This window comes from Eschrichtius robustus, chromosome 18 (genome assembly GCF_028021215.1).
Source record: "Eschrichtius robustus isolate mEscRob2 chromosome 18, mEscRob2.pri, whole genome shotgun sequence".
Classification (NCBI taxonomy): domain Eukaryota; kingdom Metazoa; phylum Chordata; class Mammalia; order Artiodactyla; family Eschrichtiidae; genus Eschrichtius; species Eschrichtius robustus.
The window spans coordinates 13839137-13858319 of record NC_090841.1 but is presented as its reverse complement, the minus strand read 5'-3'; the positions used below and the strand labels follow the sequence as shown (position 1 = coordinate 13858319).

General features: G+C 36.9%; 1 protein-coding gene and 1 long non-coding RNA gene across 2 annotated transcripts in view; one reads left to right on the top strand and one right to left on the bottom strand.

The window, feature by feature from the left end:
- The window catches only part of LOC137751792 (uncharacterized), a 43281-nt gene extending 32666 nt beyond the window's left edge, over window positions 1–10615 (bottom strand). The window contains exon 1 of the long non-coding RNA XR_011070959.1: window positions 10564–10615. This is a non-coding gene — a long non-coding RNA (uncharacterized lncRNA). The remainder of the gene's footprint in view (window positions 1–10563) is intronic.
- TRPC4 (transient receptor potential cation channel subfamily C member 4) overlaps window positions 1–18368 on the top strand; it is a 164850-nt gene extending 146482 nt beyond the window's left edge. The window contains exons 7-11 of the mRNA XM_068526460.1: window positions 1622–1817; window positions 5249–5443; window positions 15806–15847; window positions 15973–16062; window positions 17553–18368. Coding sequence (XP_068382561.1) covers window positions 1622–1817; window positions 5249–5443; window positions 15806–15847; window positions 15973–16062; window positions 17553–18275 — 1246 coding nt within the window. The 3' untranslated portion in view covers window positions 18276–18368. The remainder of the gene's footprint in view (window positions 1–1621; window positions 1818–5248; window positions 5444–15805; window positions 15848–15972; window positions 16063–17552) is intronic.
- Window positions 18369–19183: the final 815 nt, after the last annotated feature.

Below are 19183 nucleotides of genomic sequence, written 5' to 3'. Positions count from 1 at the left end.
ATCCTATAGTTAAAATTTTATTATACAATTAAAAATATGAAATGGCTTACTTAAAAAAAAAACCAATTAATTTAAGAAAAGAAATCCTGAACACCAGTTAAGGCATCCTTAGTTAGATTCTCCTTGTCATACTGATCAGAAATTCATGGATTGTTTCAAGTAACAGGAGTTTGGTACAAGAATCCAGCCCTTTGATTCTCTGAGCAAGGGTTGATCTTAGCAAGGGCAGAGCCTAGAGCAAGACCTGGCTTCAAGAAGAGCAGGAGTTGATGTAGAGCTGGACCATGGGATTTTTTTTCCTCTGAGAACCGATATTAACATGACTTAGCTACTCCACGTGTATTCTCTTCAGGGTTTACTTATTATCTGGCTTATTTATTCTCAATTCTCTGTTTCTTAGTTTGTGCTGTCTCAAACCTTTGGCTTCTCATAATTCCAGTGATCCTAATTCTACATAATAACTCCTGTCATTTCAGTACTTTTTAATGACTACCTCAGTCTCTTGATATTTCTAAGGTAAACTTTCACAGAGAGGAAATCTGATAGTTTAAGCTCATCTTTTCACATCAGGCCATACCACTGTCCCCTGGCCTCGTATGAATTTGCTCTCCTTGGGGCATTTGACCACTGAAATCCCACATCCTTAGTCATCATGCCACGTATAAGATAATTGTGCTTTTGTTTTCACAACATAACTTAAATACAGTCTTTTTTTAACCATTTCTCAAAGAATATAAGAGTTCCATTGTCTTTTTATTACATTAAGGTGTCATAATGGTCCTACTGAAACAATTCTTCATTTGGGTTCAGACACTCTTCATCTTATTCCGTTTTTGGAGTAAGTTAAGTAATGAAGAAAATGTTCCCTGAAATATGAAAATTAGCAAATCTTATTATCTGACCATTCTGAGACATTTTGTCATCATACAGGATTCACACTGTGCAATTTTAATTGTAAATGTGGAAATCCATAATGATAACATTATTTTTAATCCTTCTATAATCAAAAAGGAAAATCAGGTAAAAGAACTTACATTTTTTAAAGACTAAGCCTGCAGATTTATTATTTATTAACTGTCACTCAGTGCCCTGGGACACAGGTTTGTAAACTTGTTATGAAAAGGACAGGTAGTAAATATTTTAGGCTTTGTGGGCCGTATGTTCTGTGTTGCAACTACTCACGGCTGTCACTGTAACACAAAAGAAACCATAGACAGTGTATAAATGAATTGGCATGGTTGTGTTTCAATAAAACTTTATGTGCATTGAAATATGAATTTATATAATTTTCACATGTCACAAAATATCACTCTTCTTTTGATTTTTTTTTCCAACCCTTTGAAAAAGTAGAAACCATTCTTAACTCAATGACTATACAAAAACATGCTGCGGGTCCGATTTGTCATTGCTGGCCAGGAAACTAAATAGTTTTCAAAGCTCTTGAGAAAATTAAGTACACATTTGTGCTAGTATAAGGGAACAATTTTCTTTAATTCTTTTTATTAAGTTTATTTTTAAATTAATCAACTATAACCTCATAGTAATCATGTTCTATCATTCTATCTTATTGTATAATGGTTCTATTAATGTAGCTATTAATGTCATTTTATCTTTATTCCAGGTTATTTGAGACACTCCAGTCCCTATTTTGGTCAATATTTGGGCTCATCAACTTATATGTGACCAATGTCAAAGCGCAGCATGAATTCACCGAGTTTGTTGGTGCCACCATGTTTGGGACATACAACATCATCTCTCTGGTTGTCCTACTTAACATGTTAATAGCTATGATGAATAATTCTTACCAACTTATTGCTGTAAGTTGAATAACTTCCCCCCTAGAATGTGTCGTTCCTAGCTATACTCCATCCTATTATCATAGGAAATACAATCTATAATTGCTATTGATGAGATGAATCAGAATTGTAATATAAATGGTTAATTTGATATTTCTAAGCACTATTACCCTACTTGGCTACATACTATTTTAGTTTTTTCATATTACAGGTGATTATACTAAATCTATCCTACCAGGCAGTCATTGGCTATGGCAAACAGTAGGTGAGGTACGGATTATGAACAGGCAACTCATCTCTATGCAGTGCCCTTTGGGTTTTGCATTGTCTCTGACCATCTAATCTACAATCTTGATATAAGCAAACTCATGCTAGCTTGGCAAGATACAAGAGCTAGCCCAGAGAGGAGTCGGAGTGAAAAAGCACAGGATTTTCAGTTTCTTAAAGCCCAGGAAAAAGTCAGAGAGGAGTAACCCTGAATGCTGTAGCAGAATATACAATACCATATGTGTTAATTTGAAACTCTAGAATCCAAACAACTTAGCTTATTTATTCATTCATTCAATAAATTCTTATTAAGTGCTTACTCTGTTGCCAGGTACCGTCCTAAGAACTAGAAATACGGCAATGAACAAGAATGGCAAAGTCCTTTATCCCCTTCAACTTGCATACTAGTGATCTGTGTCTATGGCCATTAGCAATAGTGACAAAGCAAACCCATACTGGAATGAAATATATTTCTTAAGTCTTTCATATGTATACTTTAGACAAGCAGCCTTTTATAAGAATAATTACAGGCTGCCCATTTACTCCATAAATAACTGCAATTATATTGCATCTTTGAATCTATTGCTAATCCTCTGGGGTGTTATTATTGTTATTTTGAGAAGCAGCACTCCTAATTTTAATTATACTGTCTTTATGGAAGCAAGACACCTGTCACAGATGAAAAACTGCATAAAACATAAAAATAAATGATTTTTATTTACTGATTCCAAGACTAGAGTATTCCCACTGAATATACTTAGGTCCTAGGAGTTGCGGGTGAATATCTGAATCTGTGGAACTTCACTTAAGCATCTCACAAATCTTAAACTTTTTAGATAGTCCATAAATATATATGTATATTTGTTTCAGAAGCTCTGTGTTCCTCTAGTCAACACATTTGCCAAATATGGATTCTATTTTCCAGACCATCCTTCCAAAAATATTAGAAAGCCTCTAATTATCAAGCTATATACAGAGAAATTGTATATACAATTTGGATCCTATAAAACATTAAATGTATCAATTTCATCAAGAAGAGAACATTATTCAGGAACCGTGTAATATTTTCTTTTTGCTCCTGTGTGGGGTGTGTCTTTCTAGGTGACTTGTAGAGATGAGAACGATCTTCAAATTTCTATTCTTGTTTAGCCCAAACTCTAAAGCTACTTGAGAGGAGAGCAGGCACTGAGAACCTGAGACGGGTGTACCCCCAACATCCTGCGTGTGATGCCTCCTTGGAGCATGAACATGCCAAGTATTTGATTTCCGCCGGTGCCACAATAGCAGAATTTACCCTGAGGTCTTTCTCTTTTTGTCCTGCTACCCTTAATTCAGAGCTCTAGGATAAAGCATGAAAGAAGAAGAAAATGTAACAGTTGAAAGGCAAAAGCGATCATGCAGACCATGTCTAAAGCCTGCTTCTCACTCACTCTTTTGTTCATAGATCAAATATTTATTGTGCACCTAGTATATGCCAGACATATGCTTGATTTTAGGGATACCCAGAATAACGAAGTCCCTGTCCTTGAGAAAAAAGTAATACAGGATGGACAAAAAAATTCAATAAATAATTTCAATATTGAGAAAAGGAATTGGAGAATGTGATAAAGGTACAGAAAAGAGGACTGTAACGTGGGCTGGGGAGAGGAGACAGCTGAGATAGATGAGAGTCGGGGCTGCCTCCTAGGAGAGGAAATACCTAAGCTAAGCTTTAAACATTAACTAAGAGTTAGAAGATGGGTAGCAGAGGTGATTGTAGTCATCACCAGCCTGGAACTTCTCACCTTCAATTTTTCTAACCACTGTAGATGTTGTTATAGACCCTTTCAGAATCCCAAAGGAAGAGTCTGCTTTGTGACAGCAGTAAGAGAACATAGTGAGGTCAGGATAATCCTCAACTTTTGACTCCCTGAGAATGAGAAGGAGCAGAGCTACTCACAGGCCGACACTTCACCTGCGGGGCTGCCTTTTTATTACCTGAAGCCAATTTTACTCAGTCCCAGTCTCCGTGGCGGCAGCAAACAACATCTACTTTCCTTCATTAATGCAGAATCTATAAGCTTGTTTAGGAAGAAAGATAGGGAAGGAAGTAGAAATGGTAGGGGAGAGACAAGGGGAAGCTGTAGCTTCTGTACATTGATCTATCGATCGTTTGCTAAGCAAAAATGAAGGCCATGCATTTTCTAGATACGATGACTTCTGTTGAAAGCACGAGCTGTCCAGCGTCTAGACTAAAATCCATATTATTTAGAGTAGAATGTATAAACAACATATGCATTCATCAGCACACAGCAATTTAGGAAGATTAGAATGAAGTATACTCTGATTTCTCCTACTCTAAAACTTGAGGGTTTTTTATAATATTAATGGGTTAAAATGAACTATTTTGAATTTGTATGTACGCCTAGTTTCTACCACCTCCTACTTCCCAGATTTTCTGCTTAAATAAGATTTGTGGCTAACTTAAGAGGAGACTGGCTGCCCCATATCTAATTGCCACAAATGTTCCTAAGTTCTTCCAGGAGATTAACAAAGCAGAATCATTAATAAATAATTAGGGGGATGCCTCAGGCTTGTGGGCAACACCTAGCCATACTCTCACCTGGTACCATTTGGCCAAGGTTACGTCAGGGTTCAATGCTGTGTCAGAGACCCTACTGTACATCTGTTAGAGGAACTTCTCTCTGAGTTTATGCCTGTTGCCTAAAGGTGGACAAGGTTTATTCAAATGGAAACATATCAAGTAAGACTTTTACTGGAAACACCAGAAGTATGAGCCATGGGCACCTACCTAGGCAGGGTTTCAAGGCCTTGGGTAAGACCTAAAGCCCTGCTTGTGGCCAGAATCTAATGAAACTGAGCTAATGTAAGCCTACAGTGCAGTAAATGAAGATTCATCTTCAAGTCATAACTAATCACTGCAGTCTCTTTAGCATGGATTTATTGTAAATGTCTGTTTCCTGCAAGTGGGAAAGATGAAAAGTGACAAGAGAGCTGTGACTCCTTTCCAGGCTAAGCCACTCTCTGAATTTAGATGACCATCTCTGGGAGTCAGCGTTGTTTTTACAGGCAATTTAATTAATGTTCCAAGAGCCACTCAAAGTCAGGTTACAGGCTCTCTGTGAGGTTTATCTCACCTTATTAATTAAGAAACCTGTCAGCACTTGTCATGTTTTCCTGTTCAGGACCATGCAGATATAGAATGGAAATTTGCTCGGACAAAGCTTTGGATGAGTTATTTTGAAGAAGGAGGTACCCTGCCTACTCCCTTCAATGTCATCCCAAGCCCCAAGTCTCTCTGGTACCTGATCAAATGGATATGGACACACCTGTGCAAGAAAAAGATGAGAAGAAAGCCAGAAAGTTTTGGAACAATAGGGGTAAGGACACAGTGTGTTGGTATTACTGTTTGTTTGGTTTTTTTTTCAAATGTGTGCTTGAGTATGTTTGTATTCCTTATTGAATACGTTTGCATTTTATTCTTTTTGTTCTCACTGGGTGCAATTCGGTGCACATTTATTGCACAGCTACTGTGTCTAAGAAACTGCCTGCTTAACTATGGTTAACTATGGTTTCACAAACCCATTTCCTCCACTGAGGGTGGTCACTGTTATTTTAATAGGAACCACACTGTACATAGGCCTCTCCAAACCCACCAGTCAAGGCTTGGAGAACTAGTACATTCTCTCTTAGAACCTTAATTTCTAGCTCTATTCAGAATTATAACCTCAGGTTACCTGTGGCATGACTGACTCATTGTCTGTTTCTCTGGATTGTAAGGGAAAGGATCTGTTCCAGATACCTCACATTCTTAGTGCCTAACCTAGGCCCCCGCACAGAGCGGAGAATGCTTGATAAAAAGTTCTCAATTCAGTGATTGAACAAATATTATAACTTGAAAATGCTGTGCCATATTCAAGTGCAGTGATTTCAGAATATGTTCGATTGTCAACATTTTGCTTCTAACTCCCAATTATATTAAATGCCAAGAAGTTGTGTTTGTAAAAACTATTAGGACTGTTCAGATCCATGCCCCTGTTATACTAGAAGATTATACTTCCCTGGGACATTTATTTCATATTGGAAAGCAAGAGTTCAAGCAACTCCAACAGAAAAGGTGTGGATTTAAGGCTTTGTTCCAGCCAAACCACTGACATGTCATTCTTGATTTCTTTCTCACTCAATTTCCTAATTTTCAAAGTTCTCATGCTTTAGAAATTAATACTTTAACATTCATTAGTCACTTGGACCTTCTCAGAGAAATTGCTTTGGAAGTATTCTAATATGACTTTATATTAGAATCAAGTAATATCAGTTATTTAATTAAAAATTAATTCATTTTTAATTTTATTTAACTTAGTTTATGACTGCTAGCCATGCCCTTAGTGATTCTTCTTTTTCGTTAATTTCATTGCCCACCAGGCATCATTATCAGCATCAGATGGGGCTTTCTCTCCTGAAAGTGGCATTGATTGTCCTGTCATCTCTGTAACAATTCTAATTCTAAAGAGAAATTGACTGGCAAGGGAGTATAGCAAACAGAGGGTGGTTAGGAGAGGCAGTTATATTCTTTCCTAGAGACCGTCACTCCGTGAACTTGGAAATTGGGTGTCTATCTGATCTGAGAAATGGAAGTCAGATTATGGTGAAGCCTTACCTTGCAATCCTCATACTAATTTACAGAGTTTATCACTGACCTACAGCAAAATTATTGTACTCCAAGTGTTTTATTTTCCTCTTAAAAAATAAGTTCAATTTATTAAAAAAATATGTTCATTAAATAAATATAATGATTTGGGTTTAATAAGCAATTACTGTACATTTTCCACATGCCAGGAGCTGAGCTAGGAATTAGAGGTGGGAGGAGATATACGAAGGCATGGTTTCCATCCTTGAGGGCATTGTTTTTAACGTGGGGGACACAGATATGAGAACATCTTACTATAATACATGTTGCATGACATATTTAACATTACCGTATAGTTATATGCAAGAGGCCATGAGAACAGTGTGAGAAGTAATTCATGTTTTCCTTGAGATAAACAGGAAAAGATTTCAGAGATGCCGAACTCTGGCTTACTCCCTTCCATATCACAATATACTTGTCCTTTTTCTCATCTTATTCTTAAATTCATAAGAAATTTATTTTATCAATCCTTGAAGAGATATTAATTATTAGTACTATCTTATTATGCTTTCTCTCATAGGAGTATTTCAATTGAAAAAGAGTTTCTGGGCCCCCAAATAAAAGCCACACGCAAAAGAAATTTGTCTTTAATATTTTAATTTTAGGCAATAGCAGAAGGAACCTTGGGTTTTAAGATGCCATGGAACTTGTAAAAAAAATATAGGGCCCTGCTCTAATATTTTAAGAGCGCCATCTGTGCTGCCACCAAAATAATGGAGGACCACTCTAAGAATTTGACTTCCAACTCTCTCTCCCGTCCCCCAGAATCCTCCCACTGTTGACATATTTTTAGGAGTATATTACCATCATTTCTTAGATGCAAAGAGGAGCTTAACATTGACTTGGGTTTTCCTATGAAAACAGTGATTCAAAGGGTAAATGGTATAAGTTAAAGAGCTTTCTTTTCTATACATTCCTGATCAGAAAAACAAATTTCTTTTTAATGTCTCTGTCTCTAAATTTGAATATTTTGATCCAAGCTGGTGCACAGAAAGATAATTCACAATTAATTGTGACCTCAAGTCACTCCTTCTTCCCTAGCCATATAAATTTTACTAACCTTTGGTAATGGATATTTTTATGCTTTGGGAATTTATGACAAACTAAATCAATATTGTGAGTCACCTCTCTCTTCTCCATTCTCTTCCTACTCTCAGTCCTGCCTCTTCTCTGCCAAGCGGAGGCTTGGGTAAAGCACCAACCTAATCAAACTCAGTGCCATACATTTGCCTTTTACCTAGACTGCATTTCCAGAATGAGAAGGACATATTGTGGCATGCATACTCTTAGTTGAGTTTTATACATTTAGGTTTTAGATGGAAATAAATAAATAATATGCAAATACTATTATTTGCAAAGAAAAATGTAAGATAAATAAAAAGTAAATTAAGAAGAAGTTTGTAATATTAATGGAGGAGTTAAATGAGAAAATAATTCCAAAAGTGAGTGCTGTGAATTCATTTCAATTTGGTTAATCCACCTGATAGTTCATCGTGTAGACAGATGAAGACAAGGAGATAGGTGACTTTGAAGTACCACTGGCAGTCACTTTGTATAACGAAGGCACGGCTTAGAAGACCCCATGACACTTCAAAGGGACCTTAGAAATCATTTAGCTCAACTATTTCCTTTAAAAAAGAGCTCGTTTACCTTGTGCAGTGTTTTAGGTGACAGAGCTGGGGAAAAACTCGGGTCTTTTGTTTCCCCACCCCATGTGCATTTCATTGCCCTCTCTTGTTTCCCTGAAAACTCTGATGACCTTGCAACAATACCCTCCATGTTGTGTGTCCACCTTTTGATTTTTTGCAACAGCTTTTGCAGATCCCACCACTGCTTTCCGCGGCCTCTTAGATTCCTGTGTCCCAAAGCCCGTGTTTAACAGGCTGGCCTACCTTCCGCTCTCATTCCAACTTGCTTCACATTTGTGAAGAAGAAAATTAAAGCAGACCTGGAGGTAGAGTTTATACATTCTTGGAGGCGTTTTCTCTAAACCTTCCCACTTGTGCTTCACATACTCCTGTCACCAGCAGCTGCCTGAATGTTACCCTGTTGATCCCTCCCTGCAAGCCTGAAGCCAGTGCTCTCAGGGTTACTGATTGGCCACAGCCTGGGAGCCCAACATTGGTGATCTTATCTTGCGATTTATGGGTAATAACTGATACAACTAGCTCTGAAAACTCATTAACTTTTTTTTTTTTTTTTAAACTTTGGACTTCCTTTTATGGGTGACTGGGAACTCCAAGTAAATTAAGTTTTCCTTTGGAATGCTTTATGGGAGAAAGCAGAAATGAAGCAGAAATGCTTTATTGAACAACACTTTTATTGTGGGAGCAAGCCCATGATAGAGAGATGTGTTGTTTCTGTGAAATCATGAAAATCCTACCAAAGAGGCAGCATATTGAAAGTACAATCATAAAATAAGCAACATTTTATAGCCGTCTGGTTTTTTATATTACTTGTCGAATTTTAACACATTTTATCAGCAAATACCCTTCTCGGTATAAAAACAGTGGTTCTCAAACTTTAGTGTGTCTTAGAATCATCAGGAATTTCCATTTTAACAAGCACTTCCAGCCTGTAACTTTAATTAGAAATTCCTGTTAAAAAAAAGCATTGATTGGTATCTAGCTCAGCTTTTTAAACTAAAAGCCAATGTTTGTACTTGTCCAAGAGGTCTAGATAATTTAAAGTAAAAAGATGTTAATGCAAGAATATCCTGCCAGTGTTTAATTAATATGAATCATTTTTAATGCCATAGACCAGGTTTCCAAATAGAATGCTAAAGTTAATGGACAATATACTGAACCAAAAAACTACTAGGTTTTTAAACAAAATCATTAAAAAATGGTTTTAACCTCTAGTTTTATGTTTCCCACTTTCTCTGGAGCACATAGTGAGGGGAACACCAAACACCGTCTCTGTTAGGGCCCCTTAGCATCACTCAACTCTGGGGTCACAGATGGGATACTCATGCCTGACCAGCTGCCACAGAAATACATTCAGTTAAGTCACTGCAAGAGAATTAGGAGCAGTGAATGGATTAACATCACCTAGCATTACTAAAGAAAAAATGCTAATAGTACTTGCCTTTCAGACTTCATGTTTTATAATTATCAAAATGTGTCATCCCTTAATCTTCATGACTTTTCACAGGCCTACCAACAAATCTTACAGATATGACTGTGTTCATCCATGGGTACCTCTCAATACCTAATTTATTGCTGTAAGATTTGCTGATGGGACCTTTCAATTAAATTTTCTTTCCTAAGTGGGAATCTAGAGGAACAAATTTCTTCTTGGTATTTCAAGAGTGAGATCCTGAATACTTGCTTTGACAAGGCAACCTTCAGCTTTTTATATCATTTATTTTTATATGCTTAGAAAGTATGTTTATAGAGAACAATATGTATAGATCCATCTATAAATGAGCCAAACTACAGTCTTTACAGAGGGACCACATCCTGAAATGGCCCCTTGCCTTTTTACTTGTTTTTTTTAAAAAGAAGAGCACAGCAAGCTGCCCCCCTTCAGGGATTCACTGAGCAAAGCAGAGAATAAAAGGCATAATTCATGGGCTTAAAATCAGTGATAGACCAAAACCAGAGTGGAAATGAGAGAAAGCGGCACTGACAATTGACAGCAGGGAACCAGCTACGTGGAGTGAGCCTGACATTCCACATATTGGACCCGGGAAAACGAGAGATAAAGAGTGACAAAATGTCACCATGGATTCCCCAGAGCCCTTTCTTTCATAGCTGCAAAACCCTTCCTGCTCTAAAGCAACCTGACACTTCTATTGAAATGAGAAGTTACCTCTGGGCAGCAAGGCTTCTCACTAGTTGGTCGTTTCCATTATCATTAGTTCTGTGATCCAAATACTGCCATTGTCTTGTCCTAACAAATCAGGAGGAACCTGCAAAGAGAGAGACCTGCTAATGTGGTGGGCAGGTGTGCCCTGGGCACCTGCGTTCAAAGCCACCCTGACAAAGAACCGTGCCAGACTTCCGATATAATTCGTGGAGAAAACTGCCATCTTAAAGTGCACGTCTTCCTCCAAAATATTTTTCCTAGACATCAAGTTAGGGAAGGAAGGTCCCTGATCAGTCATGTGGCCCATTTTTCTTAAACATAACAGAAAATCAACCCAAGTTATTTTAGAAAAAGCTGCCAAATGCAACTCCACAAATTTCTCAGTAACGCTGTAAGCATGAACTTATCCACAGAAAATTCTTTATTCCTAACCCAGGTTTACCATGCTATAATTCTACCTCGTTCATTACTTTTTAGTAAAAATAGAGAACCCCTAGTCATTGCAGATCACTTATCAATCAAAGTTTAACATGTGAATGGCTTGAAAAAATTAAATACCTCTTACCCACTTAGGTATTTTTTAATGGACTGTCCTTCATTATATTACTTTTATAAACACACATTGGTCCATTCTGTTCTTAGTCACTTCCAGCGAGAGTTATAAGATGTAATGTTTCCCTTATGAGAGTAAATCCTTTTGAAGTGCAGCTGATCTTTACCCAACCAAGAGGTTGCAAACGTACGAGGTATTGTTGGTGGCAGCTCTATTATAAATATTTAATGATGTCACCGGTTGCCAAAAATGATCATTATGTTTATGGCAAAGAGTGCATATATTATGGATTGAATCGTGTCTCCCCCAAAAAAGATACTTTGAACTCAAAATCCCCAGCACCTCAGAATATGACCTTATTTGGATACAGGGTCTTTGCAGATGTGATTTGTTAAGATGAGCTCCTATTGGAGGAGAGACCTCATAAGAACATGAACATTTGAAGACCTGGGAACACAGGAAGCACGTCTTGTGGTGATGGAGTAGATATTGGAATTGTGCAGGCAGAAGCCAAGGAGCACCAGAGATTGACAGATACCACTAGAAGCTAGGAAGAGGAAAGGCAGGATTCTACTGTGAGTCTCGGAGGGAACGTGGAACTGCCAACATCTTGATTCGAGACTTCTGCCTCCAGAAGTGTGAGATAATAAATTTCTGTTGTTTTAAGCCACCCACTTTGTGGTACTTTGCATGGTAGCCCTAGGAAACTAGTACAACATATGCCGTGCATTTTGTGGTTAATTTTTATTCAAATAAATGAGGATCCAGTCTGGAAAGGATGCTGATCCACAAACTAAGATGTGTTGGGAGAAAGAGGCAAAGTCATAGGATGCAGAGCAGATGTTCTCATATGTCTCTTAGTGTCTACTTGATCGAAAAAGCAAGGAGTAAAGAGTAAATTCTAGCCCAGGATTCTAGAACTGGCACTGCCTTTAGAACATTGTAGTATTTTCGTAATTCACTCAACTGTGTGGACCTTGGTTTCCTTGCTTATAAATGAGGCAATGAGACTGGACCAGCTCTTCGGTTCTAATAAGTAACATGTCTGTTCTTAATGCCTACATGTCAGTCGTCATGTATTGAAATTTGAAATCCGATCTTGTGTTCCTTGACCTTTGGTAGATTCTGAGAATTTAGATAATTAAATTAATTTTAGTATTAGCCTAAGAAAGCTAATTTTAAAAGAAAGGAATATTTTATGCATTCCTAATAGATATATTCACAATTTATCGAAGATTTTATTGTTCATTATAGTTTCCCTTTAGCAATGCCAAGAAATGTGGACTTGTGATTGTATCCACTCTTGTACCTATGCATATAACCCTCAAAGCTTTTTCTTTAGTCCTAACCTTCCCCCCAAATATAAAATAGACAGTGGCATCTCCACCTTAATGTCCTTTGTCAGCATATCCCAAATTGAATTCTTTATTATTTTTCTAATAGCACCAACATCTCAGCAGCCAGGCTAGAAATCTTAGTCATCATGCGCCCGCCCCAGCACCAGGCCTCCAGCTCTGTTTCCCCTCAACATTCCCTGTCCCCCTGGGACTCTTACTGTCCCCTCCTTTCCATTCAGAACCCATAGAATGTACAACACAAAGAGTGAACATAATGTAACTATGGACTTGGGGTGATAGTGATGTGTCATTGGAGGTTCATCAGTTGTAACAAAGGCACCCCTCTGGTTGGGGATGTCGATGGTGGGGGAAGCTAAGAGTGTGTGGCGACAGGGGTTTAAGGGAAATCTCTGTTCCATCCCCTACAATTCGCTGTGAATCTTGCATTGCTCTAAACAATAATAAAGTCTTAATAAAACAAAAATAACTGCCTACAGAATTTGTGTTACATGTATCCATATTTACCAGGACCATCCCTTCACCCTATCACTTAAATATGAATTTCTTATTTCCAAATCTCTATTGCCTAGGCTAAAGCATCCAACTCTCTAGCTAAAGTAAATGTTCTTCTCAAGCATGAAATGCCATGCAAATCACACAAAGAAAAATAATTACCCCTAAGTACAGTCTTTTACTTTTCCAGGGGCAATCCCAATATGTGTTAAACTATCCACAGGTTTTGTGATTCAAGAATATTTTTTTAAAACATATTGTTTAGGTATTTTAAATCATAATATTAATCACAAAGGGAAAATAATGGAGAAAGGACAGGAACTAACATTCGTTAGTAACAGAAGCCTTAAATCTCTTATCTCATTTAATCTTCAAAATCATTCAGTGAGTTTATCTTTACCTTGCAAAATAAAACATGTGGAAGGGAGAGGGTCTCAGAGATAAATTCCTCATTCCGGCTTAGTCACCTTCAGTCCCAGGTGTTCTTAACATCACACCACATTACCTCCCTGAAAGTAAGAAAATAGACACAGGTAGCCCTGACAGTAATGGTCAATAAGAATTGGTGAATTCATTGCATTCATTTTTGCTTTCAGTACTCAGAAGATGGTTAACTGCATCCATTCTTATTTTCTTCCTAGGATAGTGAAGTTCAGTTGGCTGATACAATCTCACAAGACTAAAAACGGTTTTGTAGTATGACCATCTAGTTGTGGAAACAAATTGGTTGTCAAAAACAATTAACTATATTAACTTAGCCTTAAACCCGGGCTATGGATATTGAATAGATTTTTACTGTTATCATAGTAAACTTTTTCTATGTTCTTTCCTTCGGCCAGTCTATTTTGCTTAAAAAAATTTTTTTCCTAGAAAAATAAACCTGGATTTAGTTTTTAAAGTGTGATCTTTGATCTTTTTATATTTGCATTACAATTTTAAAATTCATGTATGAGTAAGGTTCTACTGAAGGGAAGACAGTTGGTGCTCATTTTAATACTAAAATGCATCATGATAATTTTCACTTATTACTCATAATTTTCTGATTTTGTCATCCCTAGTTTTAGTTTTGCATTAAGGAAATTTAAAGTTAACTCATGATTTCAAACTGCTCTCTGCTGACTAGTTTTTATTGGCTTTTTGCAGACGAAACTAGCGAAATGCTATAGAATCCCAAGATAATAAAAATTGAGTCGACTAAATTCTATATTAAATTCAGAGTTTCTATTTACTTAAACCATGGAATACGATCTCCTGTACAATATTTACACTGAGAGTGCTAAAGAAGTTAGCGTACAGATTGCTTTTGTATTTGTGTTCACTTAAAAAATAGTGAAGGAGACCTGGAAGGCTTGTTTCCTTCCAGAAGTGCTTTTGTCTCTGGTTTCAGCTGATCTGTGTCTCAACAGGAGTCACATACCTCCATCTTGTGGCCCAGTCATAAAATTCCCATGCTCTATTTCTTTCAAGATGTTCTAGTTTTGTATGAGTTTCAAATTTCCCAGTCTTTTAATTAATACCATAATCATTTGAAAATTTGTTTCTTAAGATTCATGTAATATTGAATGGTATTCCAATCATTAGTGGCCTTTAGAAAGTTAAGCACGGTCTCATCTGTTTCTAAAAGTCACTAATAGTCATGAAACACAAATCCCTTCTCATGGCCAGTGAAAATGCCAATTTCCCCTACTGCCCTAAAGAGAAAAAAGAGTCTCTTTTGAATTGTTTGATTTTTTGTCTAATATCATTTCACAGTGATATATGCACAGCCCTTTTCAAAATTCCATTTTAGCAGCCTATGATTAAGTATTTTAGTAAGGAACAAGATCAAAAGACTTAATTAAACCCAAGATATGTTATCTCTTTTGCTTTCTCACAATTTACCAAATTCATTACCTTGTAACAGAAGTATTTTTATTTTACATTACTTTGGCTAGTTTTCTTCCTTAAGAATCAATACTGATATTTATTTGACATGCATAAAATTGGGATTATGATAGCTTTTTTTCTAGTATCTTTAGAATACTAGTGAAATCTGCAAATATATAATTTGTCATTTATTATTTAACTCAATTTATAATGGACATTTTTTAGTCATTAAACATCTTTCTCCATTTTACACTCCATAATCATTGCTGTGTGCTAACACCAGCTCTGCTCCCAAACCATTCTGATCTCTTCAAAATGATAGCTCAGAGTCACATTTATTTTTTTAAAATCTAATGAACCCTATCTTTGAACAGAACCTTTTATTTTATTTTGTTAAATTCAACCATCTAATTAAAACAGCAATCTCCTCTTAATGTACATCTGCTTGAAATTAAGTGTTGGGGAGTTCACTGTCTAACTGTGTTTCTGATTACATGTTTTATATCATGGTTAAATTCTTAATGTTGCTATGTTGATATTGATGAAGATCTTCATATTGTTATAATGCTAGATTTTTATCCAACAAATTTTTATTTTTATTTGACATTTATTTTGTATTTGATATGTCCCATCTGTATCTCTTAGGATCATTTAAAATGATTTGGGATACATACTAAGTATGATTACTTAATTCTTCATCACTTATATTAAAAGAACAATCTTGCCATCATCGTTAACTTATTCTATATATTAAATGCCATAGGAATTATAACCTTGCCCTTTGTTGTTTTGGTTCATTCATTCTTTTGATTCATGTGAAGCACTCTCTCTAGCTATTTATTGTCCGTTGTCCAGCAAAATTCCCACTTTGCAGAAATGAGGAAAATAATATTCTTGATTAAAAGAACCAGGCATTATTTTATAGAATGGTACAATATCACTATAACCAAAAAGTAAATGTCCCTTCCCTTTTCAGAGGCGAGCTGCTGATAATTTAAGAAGACATCACCAATATCAAGTAAGTTATTCTTATATCTTGACACTTATATTAAAATAAAGCACAATCTCCTCTTTGGAACTGACTCAAGAGAGAATTCACATTTATGCACTGAATACCAATTCTCTTGTTTTCAAATGCCTCAGGAAGTTATGAGGAACCTGGTAAAGCGATACGTGGCTGCAATGATTAGAGACGCCAAAACTGAAGAAGGTCTGACTGAGGAGAACTTTAAGGTAACCACTTTCATCTTTGTCGCCAAAAGGCAGATTCCGCAGAGCGTGGAACCAGGTGCAGCACGTTTAACACCAGAGCTGGAAACTGGACCACGTGTTCTGAGCAAGCCTGTCTGTCTTCTGATTTTTAAATTCAAGCCCTATTGATTTATATACAAAAAAAAAAAAAAAAAAGTGGTAAAATTTCTTTTCAAAGTACATTGCTTTCAAACAGACTTAATCTGAAAGATCGAGGGGACTTATTCGGAAGCAGAGAAAATCCTAGTGCCTTGTGGCATTCTGATTGCCGATCCCAGCCACACTCTACTGAGTGAGCTTTACTTTTGGAAATGTCAGTCTGATTTCTAAACCTGAAACACTTAGTAACCAACGTTCTGAAAACAATGACAACAAAAACCTTCTTTGTGTTCCGCATGGCTTTGGTAAAAGAAAATTTAAGGTTTGAGCTTAACTGTAGCTTATAAATGTAGTTTTTTCTCCCTGAGTTTTTTTTTTTTTTCAATTCTATCACAGAAGAAAGGTAGAATACATGAAGTATATATTTGCTCATTATCATGTGTATAAAATGCTTTGTTAGCCTGCATGAGTTGCTAGAGATTTTGGAAGACTGACTAAAGTCAGTAAGATCTCATAGGCAAAAACAAACAAATAAAAAACCCTACAGGAGACCTTTGACAAAGAAAAACAGCAGGCTTAACAGAGAATAAATATAAGCAGCCAGTTAGGTAAGAAGAGAGAGAAATTGCAAAACTTAAAGCACAGATTGAAAGTTGGCTAGGATCCAAAACGTTCTTTGCTGTCACACCTCTGAATCTTGGAGTTAAACGATTCCTGATGCTTTGGGAGACGGACTGGAGGCAGGAGGCCACCACAAGGCCACCAGCAGGTTAGGACTGAGAATTCAGCTGCCCCAAAAGATAAAGGGATGAATCTAGGAAGTGCTGTGTGTTCTGAATCAATTCCCAGGATTTAGTGGCTGATTTTTTATCCCCAGAGGTTGGGATAAAATCAACTCCAAGGTAGTAAACAATTGAAACTAACTGCCAACTCCTGGAAGGGTAGACTCCACTTTAATTATTTTGTTTTAGATATCCCCTTGGACAGCAAAATGTCCCTGAGAGAATGTAAGATGACTTGAAAGCAGATGAATATTTTGGAGAGAAAGAATTTGAAACTGTAGTTCCAAAGAAACCCAACATACTCCACTACAGAGTAGTGGGAAAGAAAACTCTTCCTGTTTCTTTTTACATCAACCGTAGGAAGTCTCCAATTACTACAGAACTCCCATGGGGAAATTAGGAGATAACAAATAGATACAAGTGCCCCTGGGAAAACTAACAATTCTAAACAGAACCACAGCAGAGTGGACGCCTAGCTCTCAAAAATGAATGAAGACATGTCAGATCCATATATGAAACAAGCAGATGATGTTTCCTAACGTTTATTTGTTTAGGTCACAGACTAATTTCGTCGTTTTCCATTTCACTTAGGAACTAAAGCAAGACATTTCTAGCTTCCGCTTTGAAGTCCTGGGGTTACTAAGAGGAAGCAAACTCTCTAGGGTCCAATCTGCTCAGGGCACGAAGGACTCTTCTAACTCCGCAGACTCGGATGAAAAGAGTGATAACGAAGGTAGTAGCAAGGACAAGAAAAAGAACTTTAGCCTCTTCGACTTAACCACCCTGATTCACCCACGATCAGCAGCGATCGCCTCCGAAAGACACACCATCAGCAACGGCTCCGCCCTGGTGGTGCAGGAGCCACCGAGGGAGAAGCAGAGAAAAGTGAATTTTGTGACCGATATCAAAAACTTCGGGTTATTTCATAGACGATCAAAACAACACGCTGCCGAGCAAAATGCAAACCAAATCTTCTCCGTTTCAGAAGAGGTGGCTCGTCAACAAGCTGAAGCACCACTAGAGACAAACATCCAACTGGAATCTCGAGGGTTAGCTTCCCGGGGTGACTTGAACATCCCAGGTCTCAGCGAACAGTGTATATTAGTAGATCATCGAGAAAGAAATACGGATTCCCTGGGTTTACAGGTGGGCAAGAGAGTGTGTTCGTTCAAGTCAGAGAAGGTGGTGGTGGAGGACACGGTTCCAATCATACCAAAGGAGAAACACGCAAAGGAAGAGGACTGCAGTGTAGACTACGACGCAAACCTCACAGACATGGTCACCCACGAAGATTACGTGACCACAAGATTGTGATACTTGACGGAGGAAGCATTTCTCATCCATAACACACATTTTCCATAGTGCACTGGGTGGGGGATGTTTAAAGGTGAATGAGCCAATGCTGACGTACACTTTATAGCATTTATCAACTGGGGCGTATTGACATGTCATGTTTAAATAAGGCAAAGGCTATCAAACACCCTTGTTTTGTAGCCCGCTTTTGCTTTCACAGTTTGTTTTACAATTTGTTGTTGTTGTTAATAAATAAATGCACCTTGTATTCTTGTACTGTTGCAATAACTTACAGGAAATTTTTAGCTCTCTTTTTCAATTAAAACAAATGTGACTCAATATATGTGCTAGTTGACTCTTATAATAGATATTTTTATATGCAAAAAACAATGTAGCTGAAATATTAGAGCTTTTCACAATTTTTTAGAGTCTCTAGAGATGGTTACTCAGCAAGGACTTTTCACTCAGCCCTACAGTTTGGCTTTAAAACACAAATATTATCTAGTTTTTTTTAAAGAACATGTAAAACATTATCATACACAGTTTAAGCAAACAAGCCTCCTTCTCACAGAGTCAAGCTCAGACTTTTAAAATGAAAGTCAGGTATAATTTCTACAGTTTTAGGTTGCCCAGTTTTTCCTTTCAGTATGTAAAGGAAATGTTCGTCTTAATAAATGTTGATGACTGATGATTTTTAATGGCATTTTGTTAGAAAATGATTTTTATTTCAATGTTGTTTTTTTTAATGACCTTTTTCAGATTCACCTACCAATCAGTATAAATATGAGACTTTGTGAATAAGGGAATTTCAAAAATGTGCCAAAGTTCTAGAAAAGAATAACAATAAATTGGAACAATTTAAGCACCTTAAACAAAGCGAGATGACTGCATGTTCATAACATCCAGATGAAAATGAATTCATTCTAATA